Source organism: Moschus berezovskii, chromosome 4 (assembly GCF_049115385.1).
Source record: "Moschus berezovskii isolate FMDL1 chromosome 4, NW_MosBer_1.0, whole genome shotgun sequence".
NCBI classification, from domain to species: Eukaryota; Metazoa; Chordata; class Mammalia; order Artiodactyla; family Moschidae; genus Moschus; species Moschus berezovskii.
Genome location: NC_142463.1, coordinates 19,999,705 through 20,018,991, shown reverse-complemented (window position 1 = coordinate 20,018,991; position 19,287 = coordinate 19,999,705). Strand labels below are relative to the sequence as shown.

At 40.0% G+C, this 19,287-nt stretch overlaps 1 protein-coding gene across 3 annotated transcripts in view; it reads left to right on the top strand.

Annotated features, from left to right (window-relative positions):
- Positions 1–19,287, top strand: part of TESK2 (testis associated actin remodelling kinase 2) — a 143,060-nt gene that overhangs the window by 94,727 nt on the left and 29,046 nt on the right. For all 3 annotated transcript variants that reach the window (XM_088835254.1, XM_055401508.2, XM_088835253.1), the window contains one exon: positions 5,653–5,701. In XM_088835254.1, coding sequence (XP_088691380.1) covers positions 5,653–5,701 — 49 coding nt within the window. The remainder of the gene's footprint in view (positions 1–5,652; positions 5,702–19,287) is intronic.

Genomic DNA, 19,287 nt, shown 5'->3' with positions numbered 1-19,287 from the left:
TGAGGTGGCCAAAGTATTGCAGTTTCAGCTTTAGCATCAGTCCCTCCAATGAACACCCAGGATTGATCTCCTTTAGAATGGACTGGTTGGATCTCCTTGCAGTATAAGGGACTCTCAAGAGTCTTCTCCAACACCACAGTTCAAAAGCATCGATTCTTCGGCGATCAGCTTTCTTCACAGTCCAACTCTCACATCCATACCTGCCTCTAAATGTTCTTTCTTATAAAATGAGTTTTCATTGTGAAACTAATTTGGTGATTATTGTCTTTTCATTCAAGAAATACTTGTTTAGTATCTTATGTGCAAAGCATTGTGTGTATATAGAAATAAATTAGATGAGTTCTGTACTCTTAAAAGCCTTCCTTATATTCCAATCTGGAGAAGTCAGAAAGGTTAAAAAGAATAGCTAACATTCTCTAGTGCATGTTATAAGAGTTCAAGTTATTTTAATCATCACAATAACCATATAGATTAGATAATACCAACATTTCCATTTTGCACGTGGAAAAAACCTGAAATATGGAGAGGTCGTCAGTAAGCAGAGCCAGGATTCAAATCCAAGCAGTCAGACTCTAGACCTTGGACCTCTTGACTTATGCTAATGAGCAGTCTTGCAAAGAAGGATGTTAGCACTGCTGGGAGCCAGGAAGAAAGAGAAAGAGTACTAATGTTAACTGAAGGCATCCTAAAGATCATTGCAGAGAAAATGAAATTTTAGCTGATCCTAGAAGGATAATTTTCAGTAAGTAAATGAAGCCTTCCAGCTCAGGGAGGAGCTTGAAGTTAAGTTTCCAAGTGTTAAAAATCATTCATGCCCTTCAACAAATCTTTACCAAGATCTTGCTTACTCTGTGTAAGATACTATACTGCTATTGCTGCTGCTAAGTCACTTCAGTCGTGTCCGTCTCTGTGTGACCCCATAGACGGAAGCCCACTAGGCTCCCCCATCCCTGGGATTCTCCAGGCAAGAACACTGGAGTGGGTTGCCATTTCCTTCTCCAATGTGTGAAAGTGAAGTCGCTCAGTCGTGTCCGACCCTTAGCGACCCCACGGACTGCAGCCTACCAGGCTCCTCCATCCATGGGATTTTCTAGGCAATAGTACTGGAGTGGCTTGCCATTGCCTTCTCCGAGATACTATACTAGGTACTGAAAATGCAGAGACAAATAAAGCTCTGAATCCATGATGTGTTCCAGCTTATCTTTGGAAGCTCACACTTTCCGATGAGCCATATTCTTCACCCATTTCTCCCTTTCCTCTGCTTCTATCCTACATATTAAACATTTAATATGTTTAAATTTACTCATCTTAAAAAATGCTTCCTTTGCCCCCTCTCTAGCTGTTGTAGCACAAAATCAGCCCCAGAAAATACCATGGTTATGTTCCAATAAAATTTTATAAAAACAAGTAGTAGGCCTTCGTTATTAACCCCTAATAACTATAAAGTTTAGTTTAGAAAGCTGTAGTGAAGCTTTTTAAGCTTCACTTTAAGAATAGGTTACATACACTATAGGGCTTCCCTAGTGGTTATTACTTTTTTCTGTATAAGTAATATACAAAAAAAAATTATTGTAATATTATAATAAAATTTTTGTAATAAAAGCTTTTTGTATATTATTTACCTCTTTTTGCTATGATGGGATAATGAGAATAGAATCATCCTTAGGCAGAAATACCATGTAATCTCAGGGAAGCATCCTTCCTGTAAGAGATTTACTAGATACAGCTATTTATGCACAACAATTTAACTGCATTTTGCAAAACATCCATTTAACTTTTTATTACAATTGCTTTCCAATAGAATGACCCCTGGAGTGAAACTACTTTGAGAGCAGGGACTTTTTTTTTTTTTAACTGTTTGGTCCCTAATGTCTTACACATAGTGGCCACTTAACATATAGGTGTTAAATGAATAGAATACTGACTCTCATAATTCTGGTGACTGAGGAACTGTGCAAACACTTAAAGAACACTGACCTTTTTTAAAGATACCTCTACAGTAAAGAAGATGTGGTATATGCACACAGTGGAATATTCAGTTCAGTTCAGTCACTCAGTCGTGTCCGACTTTCCGCGACCCCATGAATCACAGCACGCCAGGCCTCCCTGTCCATCACCAACTCCCGGAGTTCACTCAAACTCATGTCCACAGAGTCTGTGATGCCATCCAGCCATCTCATTCTCGGTCGTCCCCTTCTCCTCCCGCCCCCAACCTCTCCCAGCATCAGAGTCTTTTCCAGTGAGTCAACTCGTCGCATGAGGTGGCCGAAGTATTGGAGTTTCAGTTTTAGCATCAGTGGAATATTACTCAGCCATAAAAAGAATGAAATAATGCTATTTTCAGTAATATGGATGGACTTAGATATTATTATACTAAGTGAAGTAAGTCAGACAAAGGCAAATATCATACGATATCACTTATATGTGGACTCTTAAAAAACACAAAATGAACTTATCTATAAAATAGAAATGGACTCACAGACATAGAAAACCAACTTATGGTTACCAAAAGGGAAAGAGGGAGATAAATTAGGAGTTTGGAATTAACAGATACACACTGCTATATACAAAATAGGTAATCACCAAGGAGCCACTGTATAGTACTGGGAGCTATGTTCAGTATCTTGTCATAACCTATAATGAAAGAGAATCTGAAAAAGGATATATGTATACATACATATATATGTATACATATATGACACTGAACAGAAATAGACCCTCAGACACAGAAAACAATCTTATCGTTACCAAAAGAGAAAGGTGGGAGGGAGATAAATTAGGAGTTTAGGTTTAACATATACATGCTGCTGCTGCTGTTACCAAATCGCTTCAGTCGTGTCCAACTCTGTGTAACCCCATAGGTGGCAGCCCACCAGGCTCCCCCGTCCCTGGGATTCTCCAGGCAAGAACACTGGAGTGGGTTGCCATTTCCTTCTCTCCATATACATGCTACTATATATCAAGTAGATAACCAAGAAGGACCTACCATATAGTCATGGAACTATACTCAATATATTGTAAGAACCTATAAGGGAAAAGAATCTGAAAAAGAATATATATGTAACTGAATCACTTTGCTGTACACCTGAAGTGAATATAATATTGTAAATCAACTGTCCTTCAATAAAAACATTATTACCAAAAAAAAATAAAATGTCTTCCTTTAATAAGGGAAAAAAAGATACCTCTAAAACTTCAGCTCCCCCAGATTGATTGTTTTCTCATTTATCTTGCCCGGATTTCCTTTGTTCTAGTACAGCTTCCTCTCTTTTACCCAACTGGTTTCTTATGTTAAACTGAAGCTGTCAGATGCTGTATCTGCAAAGACACTATGCCATGCCACCCAGGAACATTCAGCATTCCAGATTCAGTCTTCCAGCACTCTGTGTTACTTATGTTAATTATTCTTTAGACTTTTACCTGTCCTACTTTCCTCACCTCATTCTCTTCCATATTAGGTAGTGAGTTTCACAGTAAAGAAACTGACCGGTGAATGAAGTTGTTTCATTTATTCTTTCCAACAACCTTACGTTGTGCACACTATTATCTGATGAGAGGGAAACTAATGCTTGCCCGGTAACAAGTGGAGATGGGATTTGAACCCACCCTCTAATTTCAGAGCTCTTTTTAAATCGAAATCTAGACTGTCAATTATCTTCTTTCTGTACTTTTAATTGTTTTAATTAATTAGTTTTGGCTGTGCTGGGGCTTCAGTGCTGCGTGGACTTTCTCTAGTTGCAGCCAACAGGGGCTAGTCTTGGTCGTGGTGTGCAGCCTTCTCATTGTGGTGGCTTCTCTTGTTGCAGAGCACGAGTTCTGGGTGTGCTGGGCTTCAGTAGCTGTGCATGTGGGCTCAGCCGTTGGGGCTTGTGAGTACTAAAGTGTGTGGGCTTCAGTAGTTGTGGCACATGGCATGTGGAATCTTCCTGGATCAGGGATCCAGCTCATGTCCCCTGCATTGGCAGGTGGATTCTTATCCACTGTACCATCAGGGAAATCCAGGACCTCTTTTACTATTTTTTTTTCCAGACCTCTTTTAACTGTTATTTCACTTCCTTTTTATTTCTCAGCCCGTTTATTCCCAAGAGGTAAGTTTTAGCTTGTCATTGAAACCTGCATCTTATTTTCAGTACTACGTAGATATTTCCTTGGGTTTTTTTCCTTTCTCAAGTCCCCACCATGTCTCTGGATGCCCTTAGAGAAAACCAGTGGTCTAGATAACACCTCTTGGAGAAACTGAAATTTTCACACTAGTAATTTTGGTTAGAGCAGCATGTCTTTAAAACCGCTGTGATGTTACAGCTGACCAGGCTTTCTCCCTCACTCAGTTCCTTTTCACTCAGCAATTATTCTCTGAGTAAGCAAACTATTTGCTAGGCACTGTTAGGTGCTATGACCTGGACTCTGCCTTCATAGAACTTTATGGTCCTTTTGAGTACAGTCACTGCTATGCCTTCACTATCACTTTAGTCAATCTCTTCCTTTTTCTTTTCTAAAGTCGAGCTTACTTGGGCCTTGTGGGTATTGTTAATGAGACTTTTTTCTTGACAACCTAAGCCCTGAGTGTCACTGGCTTTATGTCATTTATCTTCTATCACTTAATGATTATCATCAGTCATAATAATTGATTTGTGATTTTTGTTTAAAAATTATTTTTACCTAAAAATGTAAGCTGATGGTTGAAGAAATTTCAACTATAACATAAGTTGTGCACTAAAAAATAAAAATCACCCTTTACCCCCTCAGCTCAGTTCAGTTCAGTTCAGTCGCTCAGTCGTGTCCGACTCTCCGTGACCCCATGAATCACAGCACGCCAGGCCTCCCTGTCTATCACCAACTCCCGGAGTTCACCCAAACCCATGTCCACAGAGTTGGTGATGCCATCCAGCCATCTCATTCTCTGTCGTCCCCTTCTCCTCCCGCCCCCAACCTTTCCCAGCATCAGAGTCTTTTCCAGTGAGTCAACTCGTCGCATGAGGTGGCCAAAGTATTGCAGTTTCAGCTTTAGCATCAGTCCTTCCAATGAACACCCAGGACTGATCTCCTTTAGAATGGACTGGTTGGATCTCCTTGCAGTCCAAGGGACTCTCAAGAGTGTTCTCCAGCACCACAGTTCAAAAGCATCAATTCTTCGGCGATCAGCTTTCTTCACAGTCCAACTCTCACATCCATGCATGACCATGGGAAAAATGATAGCCTTGACTAGATGGACCTTTATGACTGTAAATTACAGACCTTCATATTGGGTAGTTCAGCCTACTTACTTTCTAGATGAGGAGACTGAGGAAACCATAGAGTTAGTGACCTTTTTGTATGTGTGAGCGTGTAAGCAGATAATGGCCAAGTGAAACCAGTATCAAGTTTCCTTGGTTCCGGCTTGGTGCTTGTTTCATTATACCATGCTGTTTTTAAAGACTTGCTCCCCTCCCTCTTCCACCAGTGCTTTTTACCACCAGGTCTTGCCACAGCCAGATATTTCATGATAAATTTAGAATTTACAAGAGTGGTGTTAAAGTTTGAGAAGCTACAGTGTTATTCAGGACAGTAGACTTTAACTTTACAGGTGTTGGACTGTCTCTAATGCATGCACAATTACACTAGTTATGTTCATGTCCTTTTCATTTGTTTAAAAAAAAATCTTTTGTTTTGTAGGTTCATGGGTGTGTGTGTACATCAAGGACAGTTGCATGCACTCACAGAGGTAAGACTTCAGTAAGCATGTTGAAGTGACTTCTTTGCCTTAGTTTCAGCATTTATGGTTCCACTCTAATTGTTACTTGCATACATATGCAAAATATATATTCATTTATGTTTGTGCAAAAAGGGCATTGTTAACAAAACTTTCTTCTGTAGCCTTGGGACAGTTTGCCGTATCTCTTAATACTCTTGGATTCCCTGATTAAGACTTGGTGAGTACTCTGGGAATGAGTCAGGGAGGCCTGGCGTGCTGAGGTTCATGGGATCGCAAAGAGTCGGACACGACTGAGCAACTGAACTAAATTGAACTGGAAATGAGTGCTCAAATATTATATTGGTTGTTGCTGCCTGGATGACCCCCCTCCTAAACTAAGGGATGATGTCACTTGGCTGCGTTCTGTATCATGACAACAAATCCCCAGACTATTAAGAAATGTGTGGGGTCCTGATCTAGAATTCCACTGTTGCTGCTGTAGTTTCCTGATTGGAGGAAAGTACTCCTTGTAGAGTTTACATCTCTATTCTCATTTCATTTTCAGTCTCTTTTAGGCAGGTAAATATGTAGTGGTCACTACTTAGCCTCTGAAGACCAGGGAATCCCCTCTAAAACAAATGCTTCCCAAATTCAGGTACTAGGTTACCAGCTTCATAATTTGCTTAGGTCACTTCTTAGAAATTTGGATTCCTAGAATACTTTAGTAGGTCTTCATAAGGCTCCTAGGTATTCCTGAAAACTCTTCAGATTCTATCTTCTAGAATGATTTCACATTTCTCCTTGAGAAGCACCAGAATACAAAGTGAAGAATTTAAGAAGGAAAATTGTTCAACAGAATCTGCAAGAGCATTGGTTTCCTACTGGCTTGGTACCTGGTATTAATCCTTAATATATTATCAAGGAGGGTCCCATGTGCCTCACTCAATGTCTTTTTTTTCTCAACTACTGAGAACACCAGAATGTGGAATGTGTATAGCTATGTCCTGCCTTTTATATGGAAGGCCAAAGAAAGTGGGTTAGTGAGGTAGTGAAGAGCATGGGCTCTGGAGTGTTGATTGCCATATCTCTTAATATTCTTGGATTCCCTAATAACTAATTGAATCTAATAAGTGAATCTCCCTGTGCTGCAATGTTTTCATTTGTAGGACAGGAATAATAATAGTAGTACCTATCCCAAGGAGTCTTCATAGAGAAGAGGACTATTGCTGAGTGTTAAAGTACTTGAATTTTTAAAGTCTGGTGGGAAAGGCAGATTAAGGAGTAGCTAGGGAAATCGGAAGAACACCAGGAGTGTGCTGGCCTGGAATGGAAAGGAAGGGGTTTCAAGGAGGAAGAAGTAGTTACATAGTTATAGCAAATGCTGTTGGTAAGATTATGACCACAGTGATACTGTGAGGATGTAAAATGCTTATTTAGCACAGTAACTGGCATACAGTAATTGCTTAATACATTTTAACTATTATAGCATTAACAGTAACCAGTCCCTTCCGAACTCCTCCAGGTGTCAGTAGTTTTCATTTAGTACTTATTTCTGTACTGCTGTTTATGTCTTAAAAATTTTAAAACCTTTTACAAAGTATAAAGAAAAGCACACATATGGAAAATGTGTATCTCACTAGGTTTTCACAAATGAACACACCCATAACCAGCATCCTGGATCAAGAAATATTTTCTGTGTATTTCTTTTCTCAGAAGTGAGTATATATATTCCTCAAAGACAAAACTCTCTCCTCTCAAGCCTTCTATCCACCAGAGCTCTGATACTAATCATAAACACTTGGAAAAGTATTTGTTGCACTCCCTGTTTATATCATTGTTTTCTGAAATGTGAGTTCATTGGAAGGGCTTGTGTGTTGGTTTTACTGACAAATAAGAATATGCTTTAAAACCTGTGATTATGCCACAGATTTGAAAGTGGATGTAGTAGAAAGGGCAAAAATGGATGATTGTAGTGCAACATTCTTTTGGCCATGTTGCACTTAAATATTTTCTGTTGCTTAGTAACTTGTTTATAGTCATATGCAAGATATAGTAAGTGCTTTGTGAGTGTATTTCTGTATAATTAATGAGATATTGATACAACTTTCATATTAATAATCTTTATTGTGATATTAATAGGCCAAAGGTCATGAAGTCTAAATATCCAAATGTTCTTGCTTGTTTTCATAAGGAGATCAATAAAGGCCATCATGGCAAGGATTTCTGGAGACTCCTAGGTTTAATGGCCTAATTTGACTTGACAGCACAGCTGTTGGTTTCACTAAGGATCATAAAGATAAATTACTAATAACATCAAGCGCACTGCTTAGAACTTGGATGATATTTAGTAAATATATCTTGGTTGGTGGAATGCCTGTCCTCCACAGTAATGTGAGCACTATTCCTTATTTCTCTCAAAATAGTTTATCAATAATTACAGTAGAGAAGCACAGCTGTTATTGATGCCTATAAAGTATTGATATTATTAAGAAGAATATAGACTTTTCTGGGCCTCAGCCATTTCTACAAGTGTCACTGTAATTGTAGACAGTAATTGAACTTGGAATAGTCAGACATTTATGAACAGTTTTTTTAAACTACTTATAGTAAGCATAGACTTCTAAGTTTTTAAGCAAATTAGTATTTGTTAAAGAGAAAGCAGTTTGATGAAAGATCAGGCACTTTCGAGTTTAATGAGTTGAATTAAAAATCCCAAAGTATGTCTTTGACTCAGAAGACCTAACCTTGTCTTTCATTTAGTCACGAGTATCAGGTAAGTGGAAATCTTTGGCTTTTAAAGACAGAAATATAACCCTATGGTCAGTTAGCTATTGCTGTGTAATATTCAACCACAAAACCATGCAACAATAAACATTTATTTCTCATACCTCTGGAGGTTCTGCTAAGCTGAACTGGGCCCAGTGGCCCAGTTGGGCAGTTTTGCTGCTCTCCCTCTTGCTCAGTCATCTATCTGCAGGTCTGCTGGTGGTCTGCTCTAGGGTGAGCTCTGTGTGGGCACTTTGCTTCAGCTGTTTCTCATTGTCTTCTGGGACCGGTGGGCTAACTTGGACTTGTCCCTTCTTAAGATGATACCAGAATAGCAAGAGTGTGCCAGCACATTTGTACAAGTGCTTTTCATGACTCTGGTTATGTTCCAGTTTGGTTGGCTAATATCTGATTGGACAAAGCAAGTCACATGCCTGAATCCACACTGGGAGCATACTGCAAAGTTCTTTGTGTCAAAGAACATTGATTCAGTAAGGGGTGAAGAATTGGAACCTTTGTTGCGATATCTCATACCCTATAAACATCCCAGTTAGCACATTATAATTGTCTTTTCTACCCTACTTGAGGGTAAAGACTTGCTCTCATTTTAAAAATCATAACTACTAGTTATTAAGCACCCACTATGGGCTGAGTGCTATGCTTGGTGCTTTCTATATTAGCTATAGTTCTCACAGTTCTGTAGTTCTATTTCTTCTATTTTATAGATGAGACAACTATATGCTTAGAGAAATTAAGTGACTTCCTCAAAGTAGGGTGTGGATTTAGGTTCATCTGACCTCCAAGTCTATGCTCTTTTCATTGCAACATGCTGTCCTTAATTCACTTATGTATTCCCCATAGTCCTGAGCACAGGTTCTTGTATGTGTAACACATGTAGTATTTATAGAATTAATTTCTGACTAACTTTGTATATTTTGTGTTATTTGGAAAAGCTGTTTTCTGGTTATTGGATATATTAGAATGTATTTGGGTGCAAGTAACAGAAAATAGTTAAATGGCCTTAAACAACAAAAGGACTCATATAAACTGAACTTCTAGCAGCTTATTAAGTTAGAGCTTGGTTTAATTCAGCAGCTAAATAGATGTTATCCAGAGACCCCCCGCCTTTCCTCCTTCTTTGTTCTATGCTTACATTGTCAGCTTCGTCCTAAGGTTGGCTCTCATTCATAATCAAAAAGTAACTGCCACCAACTTACATGCTGTTTTCTATTCCATATTCAGGTAGTTCAGTTCAGTTCCGTTCAGTCGCTCAGTCGTGTCCGACTCTTTGTGACCCCATGAATCATAGCACGCCAGGCCTCCCTGTCCATCACCAACTCCCGGAGTTCACTCAAATCCACCTCCATCGAGTCGGTGATGCCATCCAGCCATCTCATTCTCTGTCGTCCCCTTCTTCTCCTGCCCCCAATCCTTTCCAGCATCAGAGTCTTTTCCAGTGAGTCAACTCGTCGCATGAGGTGGCCAAAGTATTGGAGTTTCAGCTTTAGCATCAGTCCTTCCAATGAACACCCAGGATTGATCTTTAGAATGGATTCAGGTAGGGGGGATGTAAAAGAAAGAGAGGAGAGAGAGATGCTACAGACAGATTATATGTCATCTCATAATGGTTTTTATGGTTTGCTTTTGTTTGGAGGTATTTTTTGTTTTATTTACTTTGTTAAGAAAAGCACAAGGAGGGAAATATCCTCATATCAAACAGTTTGGGGAACTTTTTTGGGGGGGACCTCTTTGTACAGAACCTTTTAGTGCCTAGAAGATTGGGAATTTGATGGATGAGCTGAGTATAAGGTTGTGGGGTAGGGGCCTCAAGTGACAATACTGTGGTCAAGAGAGTCAGCAAAAGAATTGGTAGGACGTTTTGGGGTCTTTCTTGCCATTTCTGCCATGGAAAAACTATTCTTTTTCCACTGTGGCAGTAAGAGCCACTTAGCTATAAAAAGGGGGCTTCCCTGGTGGCTCAGTGGTAAAGAATCTGCCTGCAATGCAGGAGATGTAGATTGAATCCCTGGGTTGGGGAGATCCTCTGGAATGGCAACCCATTTCAGTATTCTTGCCTGGAGAGTCCCCTGGACAGAGGAGCCTGGCAGGCTACAGTTTACGGTGTCACAAAGAGTCGACATGACTGAAGCGACTGAATGTGACATGGCAGCTATAAACAGAGCAATTGCTTGGTCTCTTTACAGCAAGGTCACCTCAGCCAGTCAGATACTTGGTACTGAAAGAAATGCTCTTCACTCATGAGGGAATGTTTAGCCCTGCAAATGGCTGAAGAGAATTTTTAATTCACAAAGACCTCATCCTCTTCTCACTCACCATTTCTACCCCCTTCCTCACCTTCTTTATTCAAGAAGAGTTACTTTGGAAATTCCTTGTTTATGTGGGTTGATATGTGTTGTTTCTGAGTCGGTTTCTGTCAGACCTCTAAGAAGCCTTATATAATCAGAGAGCTTACAATGAAAGGAAACTCTGTGGGTTCAGTAACCAAACTCATGCATTATTTATAAAAACGAGCAGCCAGACCCCGATTCCAGTTTCTTGGTGTGCTGTGATATTGCCATTGGTTTTGCCTACTGCTTTTCTTATTTTTGTGTGACCCAGTACAGAGTATTCTCCTGGTCTAACTTACCTTGAGCGAAATGCAAAGTTGTCTGGTGCCTGCCTTGAGTTAACTTTGGCAGCATAGCCGTGCCCACTATCTTTCAAGCATGTGTCTGCTTTTCTTGTCCCTGATCTGCCTTTGTTTCAGTTTGATATGTTACTACATAAGTAATCTTCATTAGGCATACTTTGATAGTGTGATGCTTCTGTTTAAAAACTTCTGTTTAGTATTCTAGACTTTCTCTAATCGGATTTCAGAATTCAAATTGCTCCCTTTAGTTAGGTGGGTCTTTTTGCTATCTTCTACACCTGCTGGCCTTAGATATGCCTTCCAGGACCTGGGATGCCCTTGTCTTTCTTCTCCCTTCCACTTTCCAAGTTATGTCAAATTCCAAGTTCTCTAGTGAAGGTCAGTCTCTTAAATAGGGTCTGTATAATGATACCCTGTGTGGCTGGGTCCATAGTACATGTAGAAGCTGCATTGACTCCAGTGGAAAGAACCAGCAGTCAAAAATAGTGTGAAATGTTACATCCAAGTCCTTTCACAATTAGAAGTTTATTCCATTTATACATGTAAAAATAGCTGACGCATTCCTATGAATATGTGTTGGCATCTTCTTTACTTCTGAAAAAATGTAGCTTTTATTTAACTTTTGGTTTGGTCATTTAGTAATTTTAAAAATCTCTAAATAAATTGTGGTACATGTTTTCTGCTCTTATTTTTAGTAACTCCCTAAAACATTTGAGAAGCAAGAATTTGAGGTTGGCAGCCTAACCTACCAGAGAAGGCAATGGCAAGCCACTCCGTTACGCTTGCCTAGAAAATCCCATGGATGGAGGAGCCTGGTTGGCTGCAGTCCGTGGGGTCACTAAGGGTCGGACACGACTGAGCAACTTCACTTTCACTTTTCACTTTCACACATTGGAGAAGGAAATGGCAACCCACTCCAGTGTTCTTGCCTGGAGAATCCCAGGGACGGGGGAGCCTGGTGGGCTTCTGTCTATGGGGTCACACAGAGTCGGACACGACTGAAGTGACTTAGCAGCAGCAGCAGCAGCCTAACCTACAAATAATAGAAGAGTTCATTTAATTTACTTTTTTCTTAAAGAAGTTTCCCCCTGACTTGCTAGCATGCCTCTAGCTCATTTAGTTATTAAAGAAAAAAGTTTACTGGCTCCCACTATGTATCTTGCACTATTCCAGGTACTGGGAATATAGTGTAGTGTTAGTTGCTCAGTTGTGTCCAATTCTTTGAGAATCTTTTGAGACCCCATGGACTATAGCCTGTCAGGCTCCTCTGTGCATGGGATTTCCGAGGCAAGAATAGTGGAATGGGTTGCCATTTCCTTCTCCAGGGGATCTTTCCAACCCAGGGATCGAACCCAGGTCTCCTGCATTGCAGGCAGATTCTTTACCATTTAAACTACAGGGAAGACTGTAGAATATAATAATGAACAAATGATGATCTCTGCCCTCATGGAAATGACATTGTAATCATCAGGGGTGGGAGTGGAGTTAGACTAAACAAGAAACAAATTGTATATATGATGTTATGCGCTCTGGGGTTTGCAATTTTGAATGTGTGGATAGAGAAGATATCACAGAAGAGATAAAAATTAAGGAGGTAATGGAACTAGTTATGTGAATATCTGGGAGAAAAGTGTTCTAGGCAGTGGAAACAGCAAGTGTAAAGATATGGAGGGAAAAATGCCTGGTGCTGGGTGTGGTCAAAGAACTCCGAAGATGGTGATGTGCCTGCAGCAGAAGGAATAAAAAGAATGTAGAAGTCAGAGAAGAAACATGGGCCAGAGCCCGCAAAGTGCCTTATAGACCATTGTAAGGGCTTCCTCTTTTACTCAGGATGAATTGAGAAGTCTTTGGAGGTTTTTGAGAATTGTGACATGATGTGACTTACCTTTTAACAGGATCACCCTGGCAACTGTGTGGTGAATAGACTGAAAAGGAGACAAAGGTGAAAGCAGAAAGCCTAGTTAAGAGAGACTATTGCAACAGAGTCCATGCAATAGAGACTATGCAAAAAAGGTGAGAGGTAATGGTGACTTGGATCAGAATGGTAGCAGTGAACCTCGTGATTTTAGATCTATTTTGAAAGTAGAGAAAACAAACTTTCCTGATGAGTGAGAAGATGAAATAATTCAAGGATAACTGAAGTTTTTGGCCTGAACATCTGAAAGACAGAGTTTCTGTTAATGGAGATAGGAAGACTTCAGGAGGTACAAGATGGAAGATAATCAAGAGGCCAGTTTTGAACAGATTGAGTTTGAGATATTTACTGAACATCGAAGTGGAGATAACTTCATAAAGCATCAGGATTTCAAGGAGTCCTCTGAATGATACCTTCCTTATACAGATCCTGTTTATCAGCTTTTTCACTAGAAAACATTGTATTGATTTAGAAGGAGTCATTTTTCAACTGCTTGTATTACTTTCTGAGTGATAATAATGAAAATCATTAAGCTGTTTTTCTTATTTCAGTGTGCCAGTTCCTGCTAAGCCTCTCCTTTAGGGTGGAGGGGATACATTAGCGTACAATCCCATGGAATATATGGTATTTTCCCATTGTACAGGTGAGAAATCTGAGGCTCAAAAAGAAGTTCATTTACCTGAGGTCTCTTAGCTAAGTAGTGGAGTTGGGATTGAGTCAAGTTCTACCTGACTATAATCCCATTTACTCAACTTTAAGCTCCTTGATCCTCGCTATCTTGTTCACTGTTGAATCTCACATAACTGGCATGCAATAAATATTTGTTGGGTGAATGGATAAATAGATGAATGAGTGGACACTGCTTCCCAACACTTGAACTTCCAGCCATTAAGCTGTTAGCCACAGACATCTGCCTCTTTCAGGGTTGTTTTGGGCAACTGACGAATCTTTCCAGTGGTTGATAGTGATAGGACAGAGGATTTATAAAATGCTTCAACAACACAAGAGAAGACTCTACACGTGGACATCACCAGATGGTCAACACCGAAATCAGATTGATTATATTCTTTGCAGCCAAAGATGGAGAAGCTGTATACAGTTAGCAAAAACAAGACCAGGAGCTGACTGTGGCTCAGATCATGAACTCCTTATTGCCAAATTCAGACTTAAATTGAAGAAAGTAGGGAAAACCACTAGACCATTCAGATATGACCTAAATCGAATCCCTTATGAGTATACAGTGGAAGTAACAAATAGATTTAAGGGACTAGATCTGATAGATAGAGTGCCTGATGAACTGTGGACGAAGGTTCGTGACATTGTACAGGAGACAGGGACTAAGACCATCCCCATGGAAAAGAAATGCAAAAAAGCAAAATGGCTGTCTGAGGAGGCCTTACAAATAGCTGTCAAAAGAAGAGAAGCAAAAAGCAAAGGAGAAAAGGAAAGATATAAGCATCTGAATGCAGAGTTCCAAAGAATAGCAAAGAGAGATAAGAAAGCCTTCCTCAGCGATCAATGCAAAGAAATAGAGGAAAACAGAATAGGAAAATCAAGAGATCTCTTCAAGAAAATTAGAGATTCCAAGGGAACATTTCATGCAAAGATGGGCTCGATAAAGGACAGAAATGGTAGGGACCTAACAGAAGCAGAAGATATTAAGAAGAGGTGGCAAGAATACACAGAAGAACTGTACAAAAAAGATCTTCATGACCAAGATAGTCATGATAACGTGATCACTGACCTAGAGCCAGACATCTTGGAATGTGAAGTCAAGTGGGCCTTAGAAAGCATCACTACGAACAAAGCTAGTGGTGGTGATAGAATTCCAGTTGAGCTATTTCAAATCTTGAAAGATGATGCTGTGAAAGTGCTGCACTCAATATGCCAGCAGATTTGGAAAACTCAGCAGTGGCCACAGGACTGGAAGAGGTCAGTCTTCATTCCAATCCCAAAGAAAGGCAATGCCAAAGAATGCTCAAACTACTGCACAATTGCACTCATCTCACACGCTAGTAAAGTGATGCTCAAAATTCTCCAAGCCAGGCTTCAGCAATATGTGAACCGTGAACTCCCAGATGTTCAAGCAGGTTTTAGAAAAGGCAGCGGCACCAGAGATCAAATTGCCAACATCCGCTGGATCATGGAGAAAGCAAGAGAGTTCCAGAAAAACATCTATTGCTGCTTCATTGACTATGCCAAAGCCTTTGACTGTGTGGATCACAATAAACTGTGGAAAATTCTGAAAGAGATGGGAATCCCAGACCACCTGACCTGCCTCTTGAGAAACCTGTATGCAGGTCAGGAAGCAACAGTCAGAACTGTACATGGAACAACTGATTGGTTCCAAATAGGAAAAGGAGTACGTCAAGGCTGTATGTTGTCACCTTGCTTATTTAACTTATATGCAGAGTACATCATGAGGAATGCTGGGCTGGAAGAAGCACAAGCTGGAATCAAGATTGCTGGGAGAAATATTAATAACCTCAGATATGCAGATGACACTACCCTTATGGCAGAAAGTGAAGAGGAACTCAAAAGCCTCTTGAGGAAAGTGAAAGAGGAGAGTGAAAAGGTTGGCTTGAAGCTCAACATTCAGAAAACAAAGATCATGGCATCTGGTCCCATCACTTCATGGGAAATAGATGGAAAAACAGTGGAAACAGTGTCAGACTTTATTTTTTTGGGCTCCAAAATCACTGCAGATGGTGATTGCAGCCATGAAATTAAAAGAAGCTTACTCCTTGGAAGGAAAGTTATGACCAACCTTGATAATATATTAAAAAGTAGAGACATTACTTTGCCAACAAAGATCCATCTAGTCAAGGCTATTGTTTTTCCCGTGGTCATGTATGGATGTGAGAGTTGGACTGTGAAGAAAGCTGACCGCTGAAGAATTGATGCTTTTGAACTGTGGTGTTGGAGAAGACTCTTGAGAGTCCCTTCTACCGCAAGGAGATCCAACCAGTCCATTCTAAAGGAGATCGATCCTGGGTGTTCATTGGAAGGACTGATGCTAAAGCTGAAACTGCAGTACTTTGGCTACCTCATGCAACGAGTTGACTCACTGGAAAAGACTCTGATGCTGGGAAAGGTTGGGGGCGGGAGGAGAAGGGGACGACCGAGGATGAGATGGTTGGATGGCATCACCGACTCTGTGGACATGAGTTTGAGTGAACTCCGGGAGTTGGTAATGGATAGGGAGGCCTGGCATTCTGTGATTCATGGGGTCGCGGAGAGTCAGACACGACTGAGCGACTAAACTGAACTCAGGAGACTTCTAGCTCATTTTTCTTTTAATCCTCTCCATGACTGTGAAACTAGTGTGGATTTGAATTCATAGAGCCCCTTGTGCGTTTAGGCTAAACCTGTTTCTAACAGAAATTTTGACAAATATGTTTTTCTTAATTTGATAGGTGGTATCATTCATCAGAGTTGGATCTGTGTTGACTTGAGAGCTTCTCCTACTTTGGATTCTGTAGCAAATAGGACAATGGTGGGAGAATGTAGCTCTCACACAGTCTTACCACTTCAGGGCATTTCAGCATTCCTACCCTCTGATACCTAATCACTCTACTCTGTGTTTCCTTGCTGTTTATGTTGGTCTTCTGTTGTTATCACAGTCAGCATTGCTTGCTTATATAGTGGGTTCTTAGACCAATGATTTCCAAAATGAATCATAAGCTTTCTTTCCTCAACATGCTTATTTTAGTACACTTGACCTTCTCATAGTAATTGCTCGTGTCTATATCCTATTCAACAAATAATTATTAAGGAGACACTGTGTCAAGAGCTAGTTTAGATGAACTTCCAAAAGGAGAAGCTGCTCTGTGAAGGTGGCAGAACAATTGTCTAAAGCCTTCTGAAGTACTTGGCACAAGTAGCTCCTTAATAAATGTTTATTAAATTAAGTAATAACTTATAAAAGTATTAGTATAATGCTTAGCTTTTCTAAAACTAGAGTTCTCTTTCCCTTCCTCCTTGACCTCTCCCATTTTTTACATCTTATCAATCATCATGTCCTGACCATTTTGCCTCCTTTCTATCTTGAATCCGTTCACCTCAGGCGAGTTCCTTCTGCTATCATCATCTTTTGCCACAACCTTCTAAACTAATCTCCCTATCAGTCTTGTTCCTTGCCTTGCATCCATATTGTCTGTATTGCCAGCCAGAGTTCCTGTTAAAATAAAAATCTATTTTTTAACCACGGAGCAATTTTTAAGTGTACAGTTCAATAGTTAGTATTAAATATGTTTATATTGTTGTGCAACAGGTTTTTGGATCTTTTTCGTCTTGCAGAATTGAAATTCTGTACTATTAAACAACTCCCTGTTTCCCTCTTCCTCCAGTCCCTGGTAACCACTGTTCTATTTTCTGTTTCAATGATTTTGATCACTTAGGTACCTCAAAAAAGTGGAATCACTCAGTAGTTGTCTTTCTGTGACTGGCTCATTTTCTTGGCTTAATGACCTAAAGGTTCACTCATGTTGTAACATGTGACAGGATTTCCATCCTTTTTAAGTCTGAATAATATTCCATCACAAGTATATATACTATATTTTACTTACCTATTCATCCATCTGTGGAAATTTGGGTTGCTTCCACCTGTTGGCTATTGTGAACAATACTGCTTTGAATAAAGGTGTACATATGTCTCTTAGAGACCTCATTTTCAATTTTTTTTTTGATGTATACCAAGAAGCAGACTTGCTAAATGATATAATAGTTCCATTTTTTACTTTTTTAGGAACCACCATATTTTCCATAGTTATTGTACCATTTTACAATCCTACCAATAGTGCACAAGGGTTCTAATTTCTCTACATCCTTGTCGATACTTACTGTTTTCTTTCTTTTTTTGAATAGTTGCATTCTAATGGGTGTGAGGTGGTAACTCACTGTGGTTTTGACTTGCATTTCTCCATTTCTCATTTGTTGTAGAGACTGTCCTTTCCCCTTTGATAATATATGAGGGTTTATTTCTGGGCTTTCTGTTCTATTCCATTAGTCTACATGTCTGTCTTTGTGCCAACACCACAGTGTTTAACGCAAAGCTAATTTTGGTTTTCCTTTCATAAACCCTTTTATGGATCCTCATTGCCCTCAGAGTAAAGTCAAAATGTCTAATCCTGGTCCTCATCATCTCTGTGTCCTCACTACTTGTTCATCTTTGACCTGTTGGTTCTTGTCTCAGTTGTATACTGCAGCTGTACTGAACCTCTATCTCTTTCAGTTCCACAAATGAGATGTGACCTTTTCCACCTTTGGGTCTCTGCCCCAGCTCTCCCTCTGCCTAGAACACAATCTTTCTATCGCTCATTGGCCTGGCCAAATCCTATTTAACCTTCAGGATTCAGCTTAGATATAACTTTCTCTGGGAAGTCTTTTCTAATCTCCCAAGATTAGTTAGACATCCATCCTATATGCTTCCATAATACCATAGTATTTATCGTTGACTTTAATTTACTCTTTGCTTGTGTATGTAGCAAAGTAATCTTCAGTTCAGTTCAGTTTAGTTGCTCACTCGTGTCCGACTCTTTGCGACCCCATGAATCACAGCACGCCAGGCCTCCCTGTCTATCACCAATTCCTGGAGTTCACTCAAACTCATGTCCATCGAGTTGGTGATGCCATCCAGCCGTCTCATTCTCTGTCGTCCCCTACATGGTAGCCAAGTAATGCTCGAAATTCTCCAAGATAGGCTTCAATAGTATGTGAACCACGAACTTCCAGATGTTCAAGCTGGATTTAGAAAAGGCAGAGGAACTAGAGATCAAATTGCCAACATCTGTTGGATCATAGAAAAAGCAAGAGAATTCCAGAAAAGCATGTACTTCTGCTTCATTGACCATGCCACAGCCTTTGACTGTGTGGATCATAGCAAACTGTGAAAAATTCTTAAAGAGATGGAAATACCAGACCATCTTGCCTGCCTCCTGAGAAATCTGTATGCAGGTCAAGAAGCAGCAGTTAGAACTGGACATGGAACAACAGACTGGTTCCAAATAGGAAAAGGAGTATGTCAAGGCTGTATAATGTCACCCTGCTTATTTAACTTATATGCAGAGTATATCATGCGAAATGCTTGGCTGGATGAAGCACAAGCTGGAATCAAGATTGCCAGGAGAAATACCAATAACCTCAGATACAAAGACGACACCACCCTTCCTTATGGAGAAAGCAAAGAGGAAGTAAAGAGCCTCTTGATGAAAGTAAAAGAGGAGAGTGAAAAAGCTGACTTAAAATTCAGCATTCAAAAAACGAAGATCATGGCATCAGGTCTCA